Source organism: Barbus barbus (genome assembly GCF_936440315.1).
Source record: "Barbus barbus genome assembly, chromosome: 24".
Taxonomy (NCBI): domain Eukaryota; kingdom Metazoa; phylum Chordata; class Actinopteri; order Cypriniformes; family Cyprinidae; genus Barbus; species Barbus barbus.
Window position 1 is genome coordinate 15,341,533 of NC_136752.1, and position 21,427 is coordinate 15,362,959.

Consider the following 21,427-nt stretch of genomic DNA (forward strand, 5'->3'; position numbering starts at 1 on the left):
ACACTGCGTTTCTGGCTAGGGTTCCACAGTGGGAACAAAGAGATCGATGTGTCATTGACTGCAGCGGCGCCAGTGGAAAGCTGATGAACAGCCTGAGGCCCAAACACACAATGGATGGACACAGACTGATACATCACAACTCTGCTCTAATGCAGCACTGGAGTAAGGGTTTTATTGTAGAGTCCCTGCTTTAGTTGAACTGTTTGTTATATTGTGAGGTCCTAAATTACACTCATCATTTATTGATAAGCCTATGGTGTCATTTCTCGATGCAGAGATATTTGTAAATGCCCACAAGCATTTAAAAGAAACTGCACAAATACAAATCTGACTTGATGTTTAACTATTTAGAGAAGGCACATCCTAGCATAAAATGGTTTGGAACCCTGTAGTACATATTATTATGTATTATCAGAACAGTATAATTCTTCTAATTCTAATGAAAAGTGTTACCTCAGTGAAAGGCCTCTGCCCTCCAGTGATGTGATATGCTCATTTGATATGTTTTGGACTGCACTAGGACCCTGCGGACCGGAGATGGTTTGATGTCTGTCTCCTGTTAGCTGGCAGTAGATGTCCAAAAGATGCTCCACTACCACTGCCAGGTTAGGGTACCTCTTCATTAGGACCTGAACAGAGAAACAAAATGAGAGATGAAAGATGTTATCAGGACCTACACAAAATCTATTTCAGTGTTAGGGAATAGCTTACCTGTTTAAGTTCCTCTCGGCTCATGTTGCCAATCTGCAGTTTACTCCAGTATTTGTCCAGAAGTGCAGCATGTGAACTCTGCAGTCTATGCCAGGCTCCACCACTGTAAAACGTCCTAAAAATAATGATTTTAATCATTATTAAACTGATGTAAAGAATTTAGTTTAGAATATTTATTATTAGCATATTGAAGACTGAAAATTCAGCTTTGGCATCACAGGAATAAATTATATTTATATAAAAATATATTAAAATAGAAAACAGTAATCTTAAATGGTAATAATATTTCACAAAATTAGTGTTTTACTGTACACACACACACATACACACTACTCATTACATATACATATATTATGAATAGTGAATAAAAGATCTTACCTTCGTGTAGCAAAAAACTGGAATGATGGGGCCATCTGAATGCTGTCCTCACGTCCTGGAATTGTCAATTTCTTGTTCTCCATGAGAGGGAGCAGAACCGATATCTATAGAAAAAAACAACAACAAGAGCATGATTAAATATAGCTTTATCTTCTAAGCCATATAATTTAACAGCAGACCAAACAATTCATCAAAAGAATAAATAGTTTTATTTATATATATTTACATACAGTTTATTTACAAAGTCAGAATTTGACCATATACAGTGCCCTCCATAAGTATTGGAACAGTAAAGATAAAATTGCTCTGTTGGCTGTGGAGTCAAGACATTTGCAAATATGATTAAAAGATGAATATGAGACAAAACTACAGAATGTCACATTTTATTATTAGCCGTGTCAACTCATACATGTTTTACCAAATAAAAAGAACAGCACTTTTAAAGTTCATCCCACTCATTGATGTGAGCATAAGTATTGGGACAGTTGAACATAAGGCAGATATAAAAGATTTAAAAGCTATTATTTAGTTGCAGATCCCTTGCGCACAATCACAGCAGTGAGTCTGTAACCCATAGGCATCACCAGACTCTTGGCCTCATCCTTTGAAATGCTTTTCCCAGCCTTTAATGCAGCCAATTCCAATTGTTGCTTGTTTTGGGGAGTTTCTGCCTTTACTCTCCTCTTCAGCTGGTGAAACTCATGTTCAATCGGATTTAAATCTGGAGATTGATTTGGGCAATCTAAGACTTTCCATTTCTTTGCCCTTATAAATTCCTTGACTGAACTGGCACGGTGTTTTGAGTCATTGTCCTGATCCAATATGAAGCACTTCCCAATGAATCTGGTGTCATTTTCTTGAATATTGGTAGGCAAGATGGTTTTGCACCCTTCCAAATTCATTCTGCTACTGTCATCATACATTAAGTCATCAGTAAAGTTGAGAGGCCTGTTCCAGAGGCAGCCATGCATGCCCATGCCACGACACCACCTCCACCATGCTTTACAGATGAGGCTGTATGCTTGGCATTATTTGCAGTTCCCTTTTTTTTCCTCCACATTTTTGCTTTCCCATCACTTAGATAAAGGTTCATCTTTGTCTCATCGGTCCATAAACACAGTTCCAAAACTCTTCTGGCTCACCTTTGTGGTTTTTTGCTAACTCTAATCTTGCCTTTCTATTTTTGGTGCTGGTCAGAGGTTTGCATCTTGCTGTGTAGCATCTGTAATTCTGTGTCAAAGTCTCCCGAGGACAGTAGATTGTCAGAGCATCACCCCAGCTTTCTGGAAGTTGTTGGTGATTTTACAGACACGTCTTTTAGGGTTCATTTTCACAGCTTTTTTTATTTGTCTGTCTTCAACTACTGTTGTTTTCTCAGCTGATCACGTAGTTGTTGGTTGCTGGTGTCGCCAAACTCTTGATTTCTCCATGCCCTTTGTTTTTGCTATAGCGCTAATTGACTTCCTCTTTTCTTTTAGCATCCAAATTGCTTGCTTTTCTCTCAAAGTCAGATCCCTCGTCTTCTTCCTGGTTTGTGTGTGTCATCATCAAATGCAAGATTCAGAATACAGAAGTAATGGATATAACTGATACGACACATTCCCTGCTTTTAATATCTGAAGAATTAATGCAACAGGACACAGCTGATCACTTAGAAAGACCTATGAGGCAACTGTTCCAATACTTATGCTCACATCAGATAGAGGGAGGAAACTCTAAAAGTGCTGAACTTCTTAGCTGGTAAAACATCTATGTGTTGAATCACCCAATAATAAAATGTGACATTCTGTAGTTTTGTCTCATATTCATCTTTTAATCATATTTGTAAATGTCTTGACTCCACAGCCAACAGAGCAATTTTGTCTTTACTGTTCCAATACTTTTGGAGGGCACTGTATATATAAAATGACATAAAAAACCCATTGTTTTGTTTTTTGTCACATGCAGAAGAGAAACGACATGCTATATTTCAAACAACCCTAATTAATACAAATCTGCAACAACTCATTAAACAAAAAAAGTATTTACCCATGCTTTACAGACTTCAATATTCATAATAGAAACATTTCTAAAAAAAGAGTATGTTTTCCATGTTTTTGTGCATTCTCCACCCACCACATCCAAAGGAGCGTGATCAATGTCCTCCAGCAGAATCCAGTAACCTTTAGAGACTGCCTGGGTCAGGGACCCCGGCTGCCACACAAACTTTCCAGGAATATCCGTGCAGCGGTACATACCCAGCAACATCTACAGAAAGCAAAGGCATGAAAAATGTTTGCTTAACAGCAGATAAACTAAAAATATTGTAAAACAATAAGCAGCAATATGAAAACAATGGAAAGAAAACTTGAATATTTCAATATTCAAGCAAATCTCACCTTACTGTCGGTCTGATCTCCAAGCTGAACTTTAAGGATGTCAGGGGCTTTAGCGTGCCCAGTGACAGCAGCAAGATATTCAACAAGAGCAGTTTTTCCACATCCAATAGGCCCTTCCAAAAGAATGGGCTTTTGGGAAGCCACAGCCATGGCGAGTCGCCGAAGATTTTGACAGGTTGAATCCACCAGCACTAAATTGCTTAAACTTGTCTGAGAATTACAGATTTTGGGATTATTACAATACATGCACATTCCCTCATAATACACTAAAAGAAGTATTGAAAAAAAATACATCTGGCTTTATGTTTATAATTATATTAAATCTGGCTTTTTTATAAGCTTAATATTCTGTTTTTGGATGTCTGCCTTACCTGTTCATCCTGTCGAGGGGTCCGTCTAGGTAGAATCACCCCACACACCACAGTAACAGTCCGTGTCAGGTCTTCTGTCACCACTTGACCACGGGTGACCTTATTTACCCTCTCTTTCCGCCATACTGCTGAGCCCTGATTGGCCAAAACCAGAGCTTTTTCTACCTCCAGCAGCTGTGTCTCCTCAAGTGACCTACATAGATATGATATTGTCAATTTGTTTGAGAGCTAAAGCTATAGACTAACTTCTGAACAATTAGAACAAGGTGATAAAACTCACCTTAAAGGAACACTCCAATTTTTTTGGAAATAGGCTCATTTTACAACTCCCCAAGTTGATATGACTAGGAAGTTACCTATCTGGGGACTACTTTCAGGCGCTGCGTAATATCACTGCACCTGCTGCACTCATGGTACGGCAGCAAATTTCCTTGATTATTACGCCGGAACAAGAGTATAGTTCCTAGCCATATCAGCCTAGAAAATCGCAACTTTTCATTTTCCGTCGGTCTTAGTGCACGGTGTAACTACAGAAGAGTCAAGTTCTAAAAAGGAAAATTATCGAAACTCTTTTTTTCAGCGAGATGCTAACGGTCTAATCCGATTCAATGATCTATGCTAAGCTAAGCTAAAAGTGCTACCGCCAGACACAGAGATCGGTTGAATGGATTCAAAAACGGTAAAACTCAACTGTTTATCTCTAGGGGAGTTGTAAAATGAACCTATTTCCAAACAAAGTGGAGTGTTCCTTTAAAATAAAAGATATTCAAACTTACTTCGTTTTCAGATGCAGAATCTCTTCACTCGAAAGCACCTTCCTCAAAAATATTGTTTTCTGGTTATCTGTCATGTGGGACACCAGGGCAAGGCACTGGGCAGTATAGCTTAAAAAACACACAAAAAGAAATTGAGCAAAGGTACAGACTGAGGATATTCTGAAAAATCTTTGGACGTTCTGAGAGGCTTTGTCTGATCTACAAATTGTCAATACCTTCTGACCATGACGTCACTGGTGAGTAGCTGTGAAACACAGGCACTCCAGTCCCACAGGACACGGAACTTCTCACAGTCGCTTTGGAGGAAGCGGAGGGTGGCCCCCATCAGGTCCCGTAATTTCATCCGTCTGGGCCCATACTGGATGGAAGCAGCCTCTTCGCTGGTGAAGAAGAGCCTCTGAAATACTGGGGGAGAGCTGCTAAAATACCTCGCTGCAAACCTGTGAGAAAACAATTCAAATCTGATCATGACATACTGGACATTTGTTCTGAATATACTGATATACTGGACACTTGTTCATTCAAATTCAGACTAATTTTCCAATGAATCATTTAGAATAATGAAAAATCTGACTCAAAAAAAGATACATGCTCACAAACAGATAAATTCAAACGAGTGCAATATCCAGCCAATGAAATATATAATTAAATTTCCAAAAATCACTACAGAGGCTTCCATAACTTTTCCAACTGTATAATATCCATTTGCCATGTTTTACAATTAACTAATTTTTCCAGATTTTCAGAACCCTTTTTTGAATCTATTTAACATGTGATCCTACATGGTTACTTACGCTTGAGCATCTGGACTGATGTTAAGAAGTTTGCTTAGAGCCACACACAAGCGCTCATGGAGGTCATGATTCAGCCTGACGTCTACTTTGATCCTCTCAGCATTCCTCTCCAACAGGTCCATGATCAGTGGTCGCAAGTGACGAGCAATGAAGAGAGTGTATTCCTTCTCCAACAGGAGCTGCGCAAGACATTCCAGTATACACTGCCTGTCCTGATGACTCCATATCTACAAGGAAAAAATTAATGCCAGTCAAAACAATTAATAAATAATAAAATATAATAATTATAACAATAATGATAATAATAATTGATAGAATAATAATAATAAATTCCTACAATTTTTTTTATTATTGTTAATTCATAGAGTTGTATTTGGATATTAGATCTCAATTTTTCTTATTGAAATAATGTCTACTAATATTATTAATAATGATGATGATCACAGGACGACTTGTAAGAGTGTTAAAATCCTGAAATATTACCACTAAATTTTTTATCTTACAGGAATATTTTATACTTTTAGCAATCATTATAATTCTATTGGAACCATATGCTACAAAATCCCATTTTGTTGTGTTTTATGTTAGAATCCTTTTAGCGTGGTAGCATGTTTCAACATCCCAAACTACTGAAACTATACTGCAACATGACCAAAATAATCCATCATGCTCAAAACAAGACTGGATTCCCAAATAGAAACGAATGAATTGAAATCATTACTTCTGTATAAACAGCCAGTGAGCAGCATGTGTACTACAGAAGCGTGGTGTGACACACACGTAGTACTCTGCATGTGCTAAACAGATGAAAGCCTCTTATAACGGTCTTAGAAAGTGCTCAGATCATGCTGTCTTACCTGTTTTGCGAAATACTTGCTGAGTTCGTTGTGACTTTTATCGATATGTCTTGAGATTGCACCTAGAGATGTCAGGCTCAACTCCAGGTTTTCCATTTTATCATTTGTCGTGAATATAGGGATTTCCGACGATGCCTCTGCGGCTGGTAAAGGCTTTAATATTTCAAGTATTCTACGTGATGGGAACCATAAGACCCATCACTCGCTTGGCTGTCTAGGTTGTATCACAACACAGCGAGCACGTTCCCGTCAGTATTAAAATCCCAGTCCACATGTGAGTAAATGAAAAGCACTTCCGGGTCATTCGACTGTGTCGCGGAGCTCACGCTCACTGTGCTGCAAGCATACTGTTGTGATGTTTTTGTTAAAGGTTTAGTACGAAACACTTAAATATGTAACGAATATGGTTTTGTTATTTTTAACTGCACTATCAGTGTGAGTCTCACAGCTGTATTTAATTTCCGTTGTTCCTCAAAATCTTTGGTCAACTCATAGAGCTGTGTAGGCTTATATTATATTATGATGCACAAATAAGTTTTTGTCAATGAGTTAAGTGTAGGGCAATGACAAGCTCTGGAGGATGTTTTGTCAACAGTGGTTAGATTTAAGCTTTAAAATTGTTGCTATATATTTGGCCAGCAATAAACTGAAAACAGATGAGGTGTGCTTCCCATTATTTCACCATTTATTATAACACCATTTTTATGAATAATATATATTACTAGACTCAAATTAGTCAATTAGACAGAAAAGTAACAAGGAATTGAATATATACAGGTTATGAAAATAGTCTCCTATTCTCCTGTTAAAACCCCAGAAGAAATGAGATACACATACATAAAAAATACAATAAACACACCATACCAGAAAAACTGAAAATTGCATTATAACATATACAATTATCCATACAAGTGCCAAATATAGACTATTTGTATTTAATTAGGAACCTGAAATTTGGCAAAGAAAGCAAATCTTATATATATATTTCATTATTTTATTGTTTTAATATTCAGTCTTAGATGTTAACGTTAATGACATTCTTTTTAGAAAAGGAGAGACCGCGGGAAAATGATGTCACTTCCTGTTTGGCGAATGTGTGTGGTGAAAGGTTGGCGCGGAGCTGGTGGAAGTATGCTACAAGACAATTTTAAATCGCTGTCTACAAGAAAATTGGACATTTCTGATTAACTGCAAATGTTATCATACGCGCGCATTAGCATGGGTGTCGGATCCTGAAGTCCGTTCTACAGTGTTTGGCTCATCTTACGGATTTACATCCGCCTGTTGTCGTTAGCTCACCACCAGAGATACAGGTATTGTTCATTTAAGTTACTTTAGTTTGATTGCACTTTGAACATACTATTGTAATACTGTATTGTCATCGCTTTAATATGTCGGAGTTTGTGTAAATCAATGGTCGTGTAGTTTGTGTAAGAATTATAGTGGAATTGTTGGGTGGGTTATTACTTTAATATTAAGTTGTTTCTTTTAGTATCACATTTAGATGACTATTTCAGTACAGTGTTTCTTCACTACATGACAGGAAGTGGTGTAGTTGAACTAACACATGTTGCTGGTATTGTCACTGTTTTCAGGAACTTAATGTGCTATTTGTTTGTCTTTCAATAGCTGACTAAAATGGATTTAATAGATGAACTTTATGGAGATCTTGATGACAAGCCTTATGGTAAGGGAGTAATCCACTAGAAATGTTTTTAAAAATAACACATCATTAAAGCAGCTTTCTTCAATAATTCCTCAACAGTTTCATGAGATCAAATGTAAGTCGTGAAAAATCAACCAAATGTAGTTAAATACATTAGATGCATGAGCATCACAGCAACTGCACTTGAAATTGAGGTCGGGAATGATCACATTAATACCTGGTTACATTTAGCTCACTGGAGTGTGCTGTCTGATATTTGATCCATATGTAATTTTAATCCAGATAATGTTTTATTTACCTCTTTTGATCTATTTCCCAATTTCTCATTTTAACAGGTTCAAGGCTTTCAAAGCTATGAAAACAATTTGCATGTATTGGTCAAGTGTATATGCTGGAGTTGCAGTTGCATTATGACATTATCAGTGTTTGTTACAGGCACTCTGCGTCACAATGAGGACTCGGTGGATATTTACTCTGGCCTGGAAAACAGCCCTAAGATTGATGGGCACAGAGGTGGGCTTCATTAATGAGTCTCGAATTGAGTACATCACGTTCATAGTTTTTATTGAAAGTAATTTGTTGATATGTGTATCACAGAAATAGCAGGATAAAACTTTTTAGATTTCAATAATTATTGTAGTGTCTTTTCTTAAATTAGGTAAAGTCAACCCTCTTCTTTCCCCACGCACAATGGAATCAATGGATATATATGAGGACATTATCAGGGAAGAACAAGAAGAAAAGGAGGCAACTTATAATGAGGTATGTGACTTGAGCTTTGAATATGGTTGCATGGCATGCTATTGGCTTTGTTTTGCATTTAAAAGAAATGGACAGGAAAGATATGTTGTCTCATTGTACTTATCTTTTATTACAGTTAAAGCAAAAATTTGATGAAGCACAAAAGCAAGTTAAGGAACTGATTTCACAGTTACAGCTACTGCAGACAAAGGTGTATTTCCTTTTAATGGTTGTTCTGTTATATATTGATGCTGAATAAATACCCCCCACAAATTAGTTAAAACTTGGAATAATTAGTTGTTGTTTTTTTTACACTTTTTATATTGAAAGAATTCGAGTTTGAACAGTGAAAACATGCTCCTGAAGAAGAACATTTGTTCGCTCATCAAGACGGCTAGAATGGAGATTGTGCGGAAGGATGAGGAAATTAGCAGACTCAGCAATAGGTAAAAACTCCAGCTCTGGTACTAGGAACAGCAAACAGATGTTTGATGCTAAGCCTGGCTTGTGTCAGGATTGGATAGTTTTCTATAAAACTCTGTTTTTGTGTGTTGTAATCACAGGTCTGGTCGAGGAAGTTATTTTCGTCGATCTCAAATGGAAAGTGGTCCAGCAAATACAAGGCACAGTTTACACAATTCTACAAGTTCTGGTTTGGAATCGCAAGGTACTAGACAAGATAATGTTATGAGTGAAGTAAATCAGCACAAAGGTAGAAACTCTGTGTCGGATCCCTGTGCATATCCAACAACAACGTCAACTACAGCAACACAACCATTTGAGGTGCTCCAGAGATGCCCTAGAACAGATCTTGATAGTCATCTGCAGTGTCAGAATAAATCTGCTGCTATATCTGACAGTAAGACCCTTGCTGTTCAACCACAGCAGGAGTCCAGACCTAACAGAACATCCACCGCATCCACAGTGGCAGATGTCTCAAATGCTCCCAAAACGAGTGACTCTACACTGAGAGTTCCTGATACAACTGCTGATTCTCAGTTCAGTACCTTGAAAGACAATAAGAACAGTTCATCAATACAGGCAGACAAGCTAGAAAAAACACAAAAATGCACAAGCCGGGACAAAGAGGGTTACTCGAAGGATAAGAATGTGTCACAAAAGACTCAGAGAAGAGTGGACAGAAAGTTAGGAAAAACTGAGAAAAAGCTCATAAAAGACAATTCTGTGTCCAGTGAAAACAGGAATCAGCAGCCTGAGGTTCCAGTCATTCTTAAAAGTTCAGAACAATCGAAAAGCGCTTCCTCGCAGACACACAAAGCCTCACCATCTGTCCCTTCCCAGTCATCCAAAAGTTCAGTTAACACAGCAGCAGATGTAGAGACACAGAGTCAAGGGCACATGCATAATCAAAATCCAGACAGAACTAGCAGAGAAACAAAACACTCTGGCTTGAGCAGCACAACTTGTACTACTGTGTTGGATGAAGCAAGTCATTCCCAAAACCACAAAGGGAAGAAAAGAGATGCAAGTGGCCATGAAAGGAAAGACGAGAAAAGTTCCAGTGCAGAAAGGAGAAGCAGCAGAACTGAAAGAAGCAGAGGCCATGAGCAAAAGAGGCCGAAGGAGAGTGACAGGAATAAAAGAGATGAGGGTAACAGCAGTAGTAGTAAAGAAAGAAGCAATAGATCAAACAGTAGCAAAGAGTATGAGCGAAGGAATATATGGGAAATGGATAATAAATCTGAAGATAAAAGATCTAAGAAACAAGTTGATGCTTGTGGGCAAGATTTTATTTCTCCCAAATGGGATTCTCAACGAAAAGATGTTTATAAGGAGAAATCGTCAAGCAGAGTCGATGAACCATCATCAAAAAGCAAAAGGTCTCACAGCCATGATAAAGCTAGAAAGATGGAGGATTTGAAATGCCCAGTCAAAAATGGAAATTCTGCTAAGAGTTGTTTTGGAGACAAGACTATAGACAAGGACAGAGAAAGAAAAAGAGGTGGACATTTGAATCATAGGGTACATAAGCACAGAGAATCAAAAAATGCTCTTACCAAAGATGACAGAAAGAAATCTCCTAAAAAGCACAATGTTGTCGGAAAAGGTCAAGATAGTAAGAATGAGCAGGACAAACACCTTGAATCTGAGTCTTCATCAGTGGTAGCTGTCAGCAGCAGTCCCTGCAAAACAACTGAGAATAATAGTCCAGACAGAAAACTGAGTTTCATGGAAACACTGAATCTTACCCTATCGCCTCTTAAAAAGCAAAAGCAGTCTTCTGATCCCAAAGAAGCCAGTGGAGAAACATCTGAAGATGCCTCGCCTCATAACAGCATATTATCTGATGCTGGGGAGGAATTCTTTGTCATTGATGAATTAAAGAACAGCGTTGAGGAAGTGGATGAGGTCCCTGTGCCCACAACTGCAAGTAAAAAAGAAGACCTGACCAGTTCTTGCAAAGAGTCTGGACAAGTTGTTGATCTTTCCACAGCTATAGTCTCTGAGAAGCCCTCAGGTGAACAAACAGATATGGATGTACAAGAAGAGAATGCCACGGAAAGTCAAGAGGCTGTGGACAAATTGCCAGCCAGCGTTAAATGCTCAGAGGAGAAAAAGAACAATATTTCAGATTCCAATGTGTTAGACAAAGATTCATTATCAAAAACCCTTACAAGAGAATCTCCAAATCATGTCTGTCATAACAGCACCAAAGACTCTCTGGGAATTATAGATAATTCTGTTGTCTCTAATACTTTGTCTACTAAAACTTCAGAAGTGGCAGTTTCAGAGAATGTTCCTGATTCAATTGTTGAAGTTTATCAGCAACAAGATCCTATTACTGCTGTATCTGAGGACACTTCTCCGATGAAAATTCAAAGGAGTCCTCAGACCAAGTCTCAGGATTTACCACCAGCATCAAATGGGATATGTCAACATGATGTGTCGTCCTCAGACAAGGCACAAAGTATTCCTGAGATTAATTCTTCTAGGATTTCTAATAGTTCTGTCAACATGGAAGTGTCCTCTAGCACAATTATTGCAGATCTTGATGAGCCAAGCAAAGTTATATGTGATTTTGAACAAGTGGATACTTCAAAACAGGACCGTAAGGGAGCAGGGGAAGAAATTGAAAATTCAGAATTGATTGAAAAACGGCACTCATCTGAAAATCTCAAAATGTCTGAAAAATCAAATCGAAGTCCATCATGGGGTGAGAACAATATGGCTCCAAATGGTAGCACCACTGTCAGTGAGGAAACCATGTCATCTTCGCAGCCTGGTTTCTCAGAGCCAGATTCCACAGAGAAAGAGGAACAGAACACAAAGTCATCAAGCCCTGTTGTGTTTTGCCCCGATGAAGACTCCATGATGCTTACTCTTAGGAACATCAGAGTTATCCCAGAGCCTCTCAGCCCTCTTACAAGCCCAGTCCGTCAGGTGAAGAAAGTACAGCCTCAGCATGCTGAGAAGCAACCACATGTCAGAAGTCTTAACAAAGGTAAGTGTTTCTTTTTTGTTGAAAGTATGGCTTTAATATCGTAAGCCTCCCATAATGTCCAGAACACCATTATATTTCTAAAAAATTTCAGAATTGAAATGCATGTTTGCATGACTTGGCCCAGCGGGTTTATGTGTGTAATCCTAATGTTAATTTCTTAATTTTTTCCCCCCAAGATCTCTCAACTGTAACAACTGGATGTAATAAGGATAAAGTGAATATGGACATGAACAAGGAGAATAAGTCACCTGACTCTTCTGTCACAGCTTCCTCCTACAAAGGGACAAAAGATGCCCTCTCGGCTAGTGGAACTGAAGAAGACGAACTAGAGGATGGTGAGATAGTGAGTGAGAGTGAGGAAGAGGGACCTCTGTTTATCCAGACTCCTCCAAGAGAAAAGGACAAATCAACCTCAGGGACTGATTCAAGTCCAAAGCCATCTGCAGTCGGGAAAAGAATGTCCCAAAAGAAATCTTGCATCCCTGCTAAATATTCAGAGCGAAGCAAGAGTTCAAAGTCGTCTTCTACTAATGACAGTCCCACCTCAAGTAAAAGACGCTTTAAAACTGTCAGCCCACCATTGAAAGCAGCAGTCTATACCATAGATGGATTTATGGACATGTTAGGATCAATTCGAGCTGAGTTGAGGAAAAAGTACATGAAGCTTCAGAAAAACGTCACTAAAACTGCCTTCTGCTGTATAGTGGATATGTCTCAGGCCTCTTTTATAGAATTCATTAATGCTGTTGACTTGGATAAATTGTGCTGCCAAGGTAATGACATCAAAGTTAGACTTAATAAAATTATTTCATCTATCATGAGCAAAGTCATAAAGAATGGCATCGTCAATCGTATCTTTGAGCAGAGAGCTGGAGACCTCAAGCAGAAGTTGTGGACATTTGTGGATGGGCAGTTTGACTTCTTGTTCAAGGAACTGAAGATAGCACTCAAAAGTGGATCTGAGCCATCTAAGAATGTGTCATTGGATAATAAAAATGCAACTCTTAAAAGAAAAGAGATTGGAAGTGAGGTGGTGGAAAAAGAACCTTTTAACACATCTGGGCATCTTCACAGAACCAAGATGTCAAAAGTTGACACGGGAAGTTTTGTCAGAGTGGCCCCTCCAAATAATCTCCCTCACAGGGGCCTTGGTAGCAGGGGTAAAAACATAAAAGCTGTCATGAATGAAGATGATCAGCCGGCAAGTGCAACATCACATCAGCTTCCTCCTTCATCCTCTGAATGGTCTGTCCATGAAGGTACCTCTGGATCTGAGACTAGAATCTCTTCCTATGTCCGACGTCTCTCCCATAATGGATCGATTCAGGATAAGTCAGACTTTGACATTCTCACCGAGCAGCAAACAACAAGCTTAACCTTCAACCTGGTCTCTGACTCTCAAATGGGAGAGATATTCAAGTGTCTTTTGCAAGGGTCTGATTTGCTTGAATCCAGTGGTCCCATAGGCGACAATACAAGTTGGCCACTCAGCACACCTCGAAAGGAAGGTCTTCCAGGGGAGAGTTTGATTGGGATTATGACCCCTAATAAGACAACTCCATATAAATTCCTCACATCCTGGCCTTCCATTTCCCCCTACAAGTTTGCTTCAAGTACCAAAATGCTGGTAGACCCAGCAATTCTCGATGAGAGCTGCTTGATGGAAGTTCCCTCTAGTTCTGAACCATGCCAGCTTCCTCTTCATTCAACTGTAATCCCGCAGAAATCATACTCTATTTTGGCGGAAGATCTAGCTGTGTCTCTTACCATTCCCTCACCACTGAAGTCAGATAGTCATTTGAGTTTCTTGCACCCTGGAACTGGACAGCCACTGTCTGCCCCAAACAGTGTCCTGAGTGCCCATTATAGTGAAGATGCTCTTCTTGATGGAGAAGATGCCACTGAGCAGGACATACACCTTTCTCTGGACACCGACAACTCCAGTTGTGGGTCGAGTCCCAGCAGGACATGGGAGGGCCCTGATCCACCCTGTTTCCAATTCCAACCCAATTTACAAATGCAGGCTGTAGTAATGGAGAGGTCAAATGATCATTTCATTGTGCGAATAAGACGAACATCATCTGGCCCAATTGAAAGCAATCAAAATGAAGGGAAAGCGGCACCAGAATTAGCTGAATGCCCAGAGCCGACTCTTAAGAATAATCTCACTCTGACCCATCAAGACTTGAGTTCCGCACCTGGAGAGACGTCGAACAAAATCCCAACTAAGGTAAACGAGTCATGTCACATTTCAGATAAAGCAATAGAAGCTCAATCATCAAGCCAAAAATCCTCATCTGAAGGTGTTTGTGATGACAACTCATCCCGCAACAATGCTGAGCCTGATTCCAAAGCATGTGGTATTGAAGAAAGTAGTACAACAGAGACTGAAACATCAGAGGTGGTTTCAGGAGTAGGAAAGAACGCCATACAGTGCTCAAGTGCACCAGAGTCTGAATCAGAGAGAGTGTCAAGGAAACGCAAGGAGCACAGATCAGCGACAAAGGCAAAGCGCCAAAAAGTAGAGAAATCTCAAGATGAACATTCTCCAGGCAAGTCCAGGCATAAGAAAAGGTCAAAATCCTCCAAAGAAAAAGACTCCAAAATTGCAGTACCCCAGGTGTCCCCTAGCAGCCTGTCTGCCAAGAATGTAGTCCGGAAGAAAGGGGAGGTAGTGGTGTCGTGGACCAGGTGAGTTGATAGAATTAATGCCAAAACAGGAGTGGAAATTCAATGTGCATAACTAAGTACAAAAATGCACATTAAGTCAAGGCAACCAATTAAAAAACTAATGTCTTTTGAAGGGATGAAGATCGGGACATACTCATTGAGCTTAAAATGAAGGGCACTTCACCCAAGACATTTGCTGCTCTTTCAAAAAGGCTAAAGAAATCAACAGAACAGGTATGCTTCACTATCCTTTTCTTATAAATATGAAGTAAGTTAACAGCTTCGTTATAAATTAATGATTGATGTTTTTCAACAGATTGAGGAGCGATTCTCTCAACTGATGAAGCTGTTCAAGAAGAAAGAGAAAATGGAGAATTGATTGAACGACAAAACAGATTGAACTGACTTTATGATGGATGCTGATGCACGTATCAAAATCTCCATAGACTTTATAGGTAGAAATATAATACGTTGACTCTGAAAATCAGTATATATCATTTCTGTTGTTCATTTGTTTTAAAAAAGCACTTACAGTTGTAACTTACCAAAAGATCTGCAGTAAATGGTATAATCTGTTTTAGAGGCTTCTTTTAGTTAACATTCAGTATTATCAGATTACCAAAATTCATAATCGGAGCAGACACCAATTAGGATACATTTTTTTTACATGACCTAGAGAGATATTTGCAATGTGGTCTGCTCTGAAATTGACCGTAATCCCTGTCAAGGACATACACATACACAACAAAGTATATAAATGACGGTTCATTGCAAAAAGTAGTAGTTACTGTTTTGTTGATGCTGACTAATTTTTATGCAATGAAATGAACAACAAAAAAAAGTATTTGAAGGACATCACCAACTTGTATTACAAGTTGAATTTTGCAGCATTTGCAATGCCTTTGAAACTTACCTCTGAAGACTACAAATACTTTTGAATCTTTGAACTAAATTCTTATCTGCCGAAAGGCCCCATGCTTTGATCACTTAATTTTTCCCTCCTTTAGTTTTGTGTATGAGGTTGGTGTTGGAATAACATGGCTCTAAATGTGGAGATGGAAAGAATATGTGCTTATTTGTTTTGGTCCTCAATTGTCAGAATTCGAGGTTAAAATCTTTTTCATTAGTCATCCTGATAGATGAAGCTTGATATTTTCATATTAAGAGTAACATGTTTTTGTTGTTTTATAGGTAATGAGTAAGGGGATTGTTCCCTTGTGTATATATTTGTAAAGTTTAATTGAACTGAGAGATTTTTAAACCATTTTATTTTTCTCAAAGAGAGAAACCTAGATGTGGGAAAAATACATTGTGTGTTGTTTGGAAATACATTTTGTAAATACTTCTGGCAGACCTCTCAAACTTTTGAAATAAAGCTGATTTATTTAAATGTCACGATTATTTCAGTTTCTAAACCGCAATTCTTGCATAATCTTCCTCAATGATTTGTAGCTTTTATTTTAGATTAGGAATTCAAAATAGCTTTTTTCTATCTATATATATCATGGGATTAAATGAGCATACTTTGTAGAACCAAACAGTATCGGGAAGATTGTAAAATGATACTGATCTAGATACAATAAAAAAACAAGGAATGAATGAATATTAAAATTTCAATGAATATTAACCAACTGGTGGTTGGTGATTTTAGTGGATGCTTGAAATCCCTAAATAACATATCACCAAAAGGTTTAGGTTTACTATTACAGTTTGTAGCACAGGGGGTATAAATGCAGTCACTGAACAATTCACAGTTCATTGACAATACTATATGGTTCAGGCACAAGTGGGACATTTAGGTCACAGTCTGGCAGTTGACCTTACTTCACCTCTGAAATCCAGATGTCCACACTTTTGTAACCTGTGAGACTTGAGCCTGCTAGTACAAAATATATTTATAAAGTTTTAAATGTATAAAAGTTTCTAAACTTGTCATTTCTAAAATATGTGATAATTTCTTGACTCAAATTACATCTTAATTCATAGAGCTAAAATTCATGTTCATGAACACACATATATATAAAACTTTATAAAAGGTAAAACATACACACATATAGGCCTACTGTAAGTAAATTAACTTAAATCTCAGCAAGGCGCCTAGTGAAGTGTAATTTGTTATGTAAAGTTGAACAGTATCCACTTGTTGAACTCTGCAGTTAATTACATATATCTTATTTCTAAGCGATTAACAGCTGGCTCACATTCCTGAAGGTAGTTTTCAGCTACCCTCTCGTTACATCACTCTTAGACTACCGAAAACTAAAAATAGCCCTTCAAGCTTTGACTATGAAATCGGACGTGTCTCATTGATCATCATGTCTCGCCTAAAAAAAGGCTGTATTAATGGAATACTGACTCATTGCTTACTAAATACTGCACAATAACACTGTACACTGTATATTATTTTCAGAATTATTGAACAAGTATATCAAGCAACAATAAATGTTTCAAGAAGCAGTGCGCTAAAATGAAATATGTAAAAATGTCTACAATTTAGGTAGTTATTTGGTAGTTTGGTAGACAGTATAGCATTCAGATTTGACAAGTATTCATTATTAATTAAGTAAACTATCAATAATTTGGCATATTTCCACACAGGTCATGGAGTATTTTGGGATTGTTGCTAATATGTTCCCCCTGACCCGCCCTCAACAGTTGTGATGCAAGTTAGCCCCTCAGGGTACCGTCCAGCCTACAGATCGATAGCAGCATTGTATGAGTTCAATGCACAGATAAACTGGACTTCATTCAACAAAGCAATGTTCAGAGAAGACTACATACTCCCACGAGGGACAAAGGATACTGGAGTTGTATGATATTGTTTTTGTGTGATGGACTGATGCAGTAAGTGTTCTGTGAATACCACAAAAATGTAAGTTTCCCTTTATAATTGGATGTAATCTAATCTAATTTTATACGACCTAGTATCTATCTATCTATCTATCTATCTATCTAGAGATTCCCTAGAGATTTATAACCTTCACTCTTCCAGTTTTAGGCCATGCAAAAATGGGAGATTGGAACTTGCTAGGGAGTATCTTGGAGGAGGTTCACATTCACTCCACCATTGTGGGCAAAATCTGGCTCACCATTCTTTTCATTTTCCGTATGCTCGTGCTCGGGGTTGCTGCCGAAGATGTGTGGGACGATGAGCAAAGTGAGTTTGTGTGCAACACAGAGCAGCCTGGATGCAAGAACGTCTGCTATGACCAGGCGTTCCCAATATCCCTCATCCGATACTGGGTCTTACAGATCATCTTTGTCTCCTCACCTTCTTTGGTGTACATGGGACACGCACTGTACCGGATTCGGACGCTGGAGAAGGAGCGCCACAAGAAAAAAGCTCAGCTGAAGGTGGAGCTGGAGGAGGCGGAGGCTTTGGAGGAGTACAAAAGGATTGAGAAGGATCTTAGGAAGCTGGAAGAGCAGAAGAAAGTGAGGAAGGCTCCTCTGAGGGGTTCCTTGCTGCACACATATGTGTTGCATATCATAACAAGGTCAGTAGTGGAAGTGGGATTCATAGTAGGGCAATACGTGCTCTACGGTATCGGACTGTCACCTTTATACAAATGTGAGCGTGACCCCTGTCCCAACAGCGTGGACTGCTTTGTTTCACGGCCAACGGAGAAGAACATCTTCATGATTTTCATGCTAGTCATTGCAGGTGTGTCCCTGTTCCTCAATCTACTGGAGATATTCCACCTTGGTGTGAAACAGATAAAGCAGGCCATTTATGGATCCAAGTACATTGGAGATGACGAAAGTATTTGCAGGTCAAAGAAAAACTCCATGGTCCAACAAGTATGCATCCTTACCAATTCCTCACCACAAAAACTTATGCATTTGACGCACACTTCCCTCGTAGTTGTACCCGATGGACAGACAGCACCCATGCCTCTCTATATGCCAATGGCTGCTCCTCCATCTAGCCAAGAGGTGCCAAACAGTGAGCCTAATGGATCTGAGCAGCCCCTCAGGCAGAACCGTCTTCCTAGCCAGCCAGAATTTCAGGCTCTCCAACAGTTGGGATCAACAGACCGACGACCCACTTTAGACAACCGTCTGCACTCCTGTAGCAGCGAGGAGTCTGGGCCGAAGGGCTCTGGACTGCTCAAGAACATCGGTCAGCAGCCCAGAGCTTCACTCAGAGCCAGTAACATAGAGATACCAGCAGCACTACGGAAACAGAGCCGAGTCAGTCAATGTAAAGACTTCAGCGAGGAGAGCGATTCCCAGGAGAGCGGGAACTACCCCACTGCCAGGAAAGCCAGTTTCATGTCGCGAGGGCTTTCAGAAAGCCCGTCTGAAAGTGCAGCCTCCAAAAGTGGATCGGACACAGAGGCCAACCGTATAGCTCAAGGGGAGAGTCCAGCTATGACACCGCCTCCTGCCACTGGACGCCGAATGTCAATGGTGAGTAGAAAAACACACTACTGATTATCCACTTGTTGAGTTGTGATAAAACGAATACTGTTTCTTCCACTCAAGCGGGTTTCAAGTGAGAATACTACCTCGACAGTCATTGAGCACCATGAGCACTTTACGCTTTTAAAAACTCATGGTGTACAGTCTCTGGACTGACGGTGTCTTGGACACCACTGCTGTCTAAAAAATATTTGTTTTTGGAAGTGCTACAGAACAGTGTTATTAGCACCATTTGTTGTATGTTTTTGGGATCTGATAGTGTTTGGACCCAGAAAGTGTGACAAGTGATGTCAAACTAGTATCTGGTCAATAACCAGATACTAGTTATGAACAGTGTCATCACTTACAGTGTCAACTTAATCATGAAAATGTTTGGTATTTTGAAAAAAAAAGCTCATAATAACAGCAATTAGACAACAAGGGCAGTATTCAAGTTACATGATGTTATATAAAATGACGGAATATTTGTTTTAATTTTGCACTTTTGCAAGGGACTAAAATGCTATTTTCATTAAAAAAGAAAAGTCCTTTTAGACAGAGTAAAATATATTATAATTAACAATGACGCAAAACTGATTATCAATCAATCAATTAATAAATAAATAAAACTCCAACCAGAAGTGTGAAACATTTTGTTTTAATTTTGTGTGGGCAAAGTGCGCCTACTGTATGTTAGGACAGAGTATACATTTAAAATATTGATATCTAGGCTAACGATTCATTCAGTAAATATGAAAATTCTCTCTCTTTTTTTTCAGAGCATGATTCTGGAACTGTCTTCAATCATGAAAAAGTGACATTTTGGAGTTTGAAGTATCAGCTGTCCTCTGAGCAGACAGCAATGGGATGGATATCTCTGTGTATTCCTCTGGCTTAATTTTCATTGACTCCATAATTACTGCAAACATTATGATTACACATTAAAGTAATTTAACTGACTTACTGTAATGCTGCTCTCAATAAACGCTTAAAATAAGAAGAAAGCATTTTTAACACACCTCTTTTCAGTGCTTGTAGCATTTCTGGTTTTAACATGTTTGAATTGTGCTGTGACATTTTGCATATGAAATCTATGACTAAGCTCAAAGAGCAATCAATAGATAGGCTATCTATAAAAGAAATCATTCTTTAAAAATACGATTTGACTCATGACATTTCATTGACAATAATGAGGCATACTCTTTTCTACAATTTATAGATAGTGGTGCACATCTTCGAATATGTTTGAATCAGTCAAGATTTAAGGGCTTTCATTTTTTCATCCTTTTTTTTAAAGTCTTGCAAAAACAAGACATTTTTAGCAAATAGCACCTGTTACCAATCACTACTGTGAAATAAAGTGCTTTTGTATTCTCTGCGATATTATTATTAGAATTTTGCTTGTCTTTCTCCAGTATTTAATACTTAATATTTAATCAACCTCAAACTGTTTTTATTATTATTAATATTTTGCAAGTTCCTCAAACTGTTTTATAGGCTGCTCTGAAGCAGAGGTCAGAATGAGAATGTGCTACTGCCATCTGGTGGTCAAATTCATATTATAAAAATGTTTGACCTTTAACACTGTTTAAATCTCATGTGATTATAGTATAGATTATAGAAATTGGCTCACCCCAGGCCTCATTAACATATCAATATATGCTAAATTTAGTCTCACCCTAGATACAGTAAAGCTCACATAAGAGTCAAACTTAATTTAAAGATTGATGTGTTTTAATTCTTGAGTACTTGGACAAAACGTGATTTAAAATGTTTTTCTTGTCTCTCACAATTATAGCTACAATTATAAAAAATAAATATTCTCAAATATTAATTGGAAGTACTCACAAATATCTAATTAACTTCAGAAAATGAATTGACAAAGGATGTTTTTTCCCTCACCACACAAGACTTTATGGTGGTAAGAATATAAACATTTTGCATATCGCACATATGACCTGTGTAAAATCAGAGAAACTTAAACCCCCTCAACAACTGCTTTATTGTTTGCGTGACCGAATTGACTTAACTCAGGGTGGGAAAAGAACTATAAAACTCACCAGTGTGTGCACGTCAAGTTTGAAAAGAGGGCTTTTAGAATGAAGGCTGACTTTGATTTTGCCTGATTTATTTTCATAAATATCTGATGGTGTTGAATACATTTGTGAAATCTTACTTTGAAATTAGAGTTAACCTTTTATGTAAAAACTCATGTCCC

The 21,427-nt window shown here is 38.4% G+C and overlaps 3 protein-coding genes across 3 annotated transcripts in view; 2 read left to right on the forward strand and 1 right to left on the reverse strand.

Moving 5' to 3' along the window:
* The window catches only part of LOC306843810 (midasin-like), a gene marked incomplete at its 5' end in the record, with an annotated part of 51,655 nt that extends 45,294 nt beyond the window's left edge, over positions 1–6,361 (reverse strand). Inside the window, 10 exons of the mRNA XM_079375484.1 lie at positions 454–629; positions 712–826; positions 1,090–1,193; positions 3,205–3,336; positions 3,468–3,677; positions 3,839–4,031; positions 4,615–4,722; positions 4,830–5,054; positions 5,409–5,635; positions 6,266–6,361. Of these exons, the coding sequence (XP_079231610.1) occupies positions 454–629; positions 712–826; positions 1,090–1,193; positions 3,205–3,336; positions 3,468–3,677; positions 3,839–4,031; positions 4,615–4,722; positions 4,830–5,054; positions 5,409–5,635; positions 6,266–6,361 (1,586 nt within the window). The remainder of the gene's footprint in view (positions 1–453; positions 630–711; positions 827–1,089; positions 1,194–3,204; positions 3,337–3,467; positions 3,678–3,838; positions 4,032–4,614; positions 4,723–4,829; positions 5,055–5,408; positions 5,636–6,265) is intronic.
* Positions 6,362–7,341: 980 nt separating this feature from the next.
* On the forward strand, positions 7,342–16,199 carry LOC306844058 (uncharacterized protein). Its single transcript, XM_079375908.1, has 10 exons — positions 7,342–7,578; positions 7,895–7,952; positions 8,367–8,444; positions 8,590–8,693; positions 8,809–8,883; positions 9,003–9,118; positions 9,236–12,135; positions 12,312–14,826; positions 14,940–15,039; positions 15,122–16,199. Exons 2-10 carry the CDS (start codon positions 7,904–7,906, stop codon positions 15,182–15,184), a joined length of 6,000 nt encoding a protein of 1,999 aa, XP_079232034.1. The 5' UTR covers positions 7,342–7,578; positions 7,895–7,903; the 3' UTR covers positions 15,185–16,199.
* A 1,352-nt stretch (positions 16,200–17,551) lies between these two features.
* Positions 17,552–20,585, forward strand: LOC306844308 (gap junction alpha-10 protein-like). The gene is made up of 3 exons (XM_079376321.1): positions 17,552–17,677; positions 17,798–19,218; positions 19,989–20,585. Exons 2-3 carry the CDS (start codon positions 17,815–17,817, stop codon positions 20,025–20,027), a joined length of 1,443 nt encoding a protein of 480 aa, XP_079232447.1. The 5' UTR covers positions 17,552–17,677; positions 17,798–17,814; the 3' UTR covers positions 20,028–20,585.
* Positions 20,586–21,427: the final 842 nt, after the last annotated feature.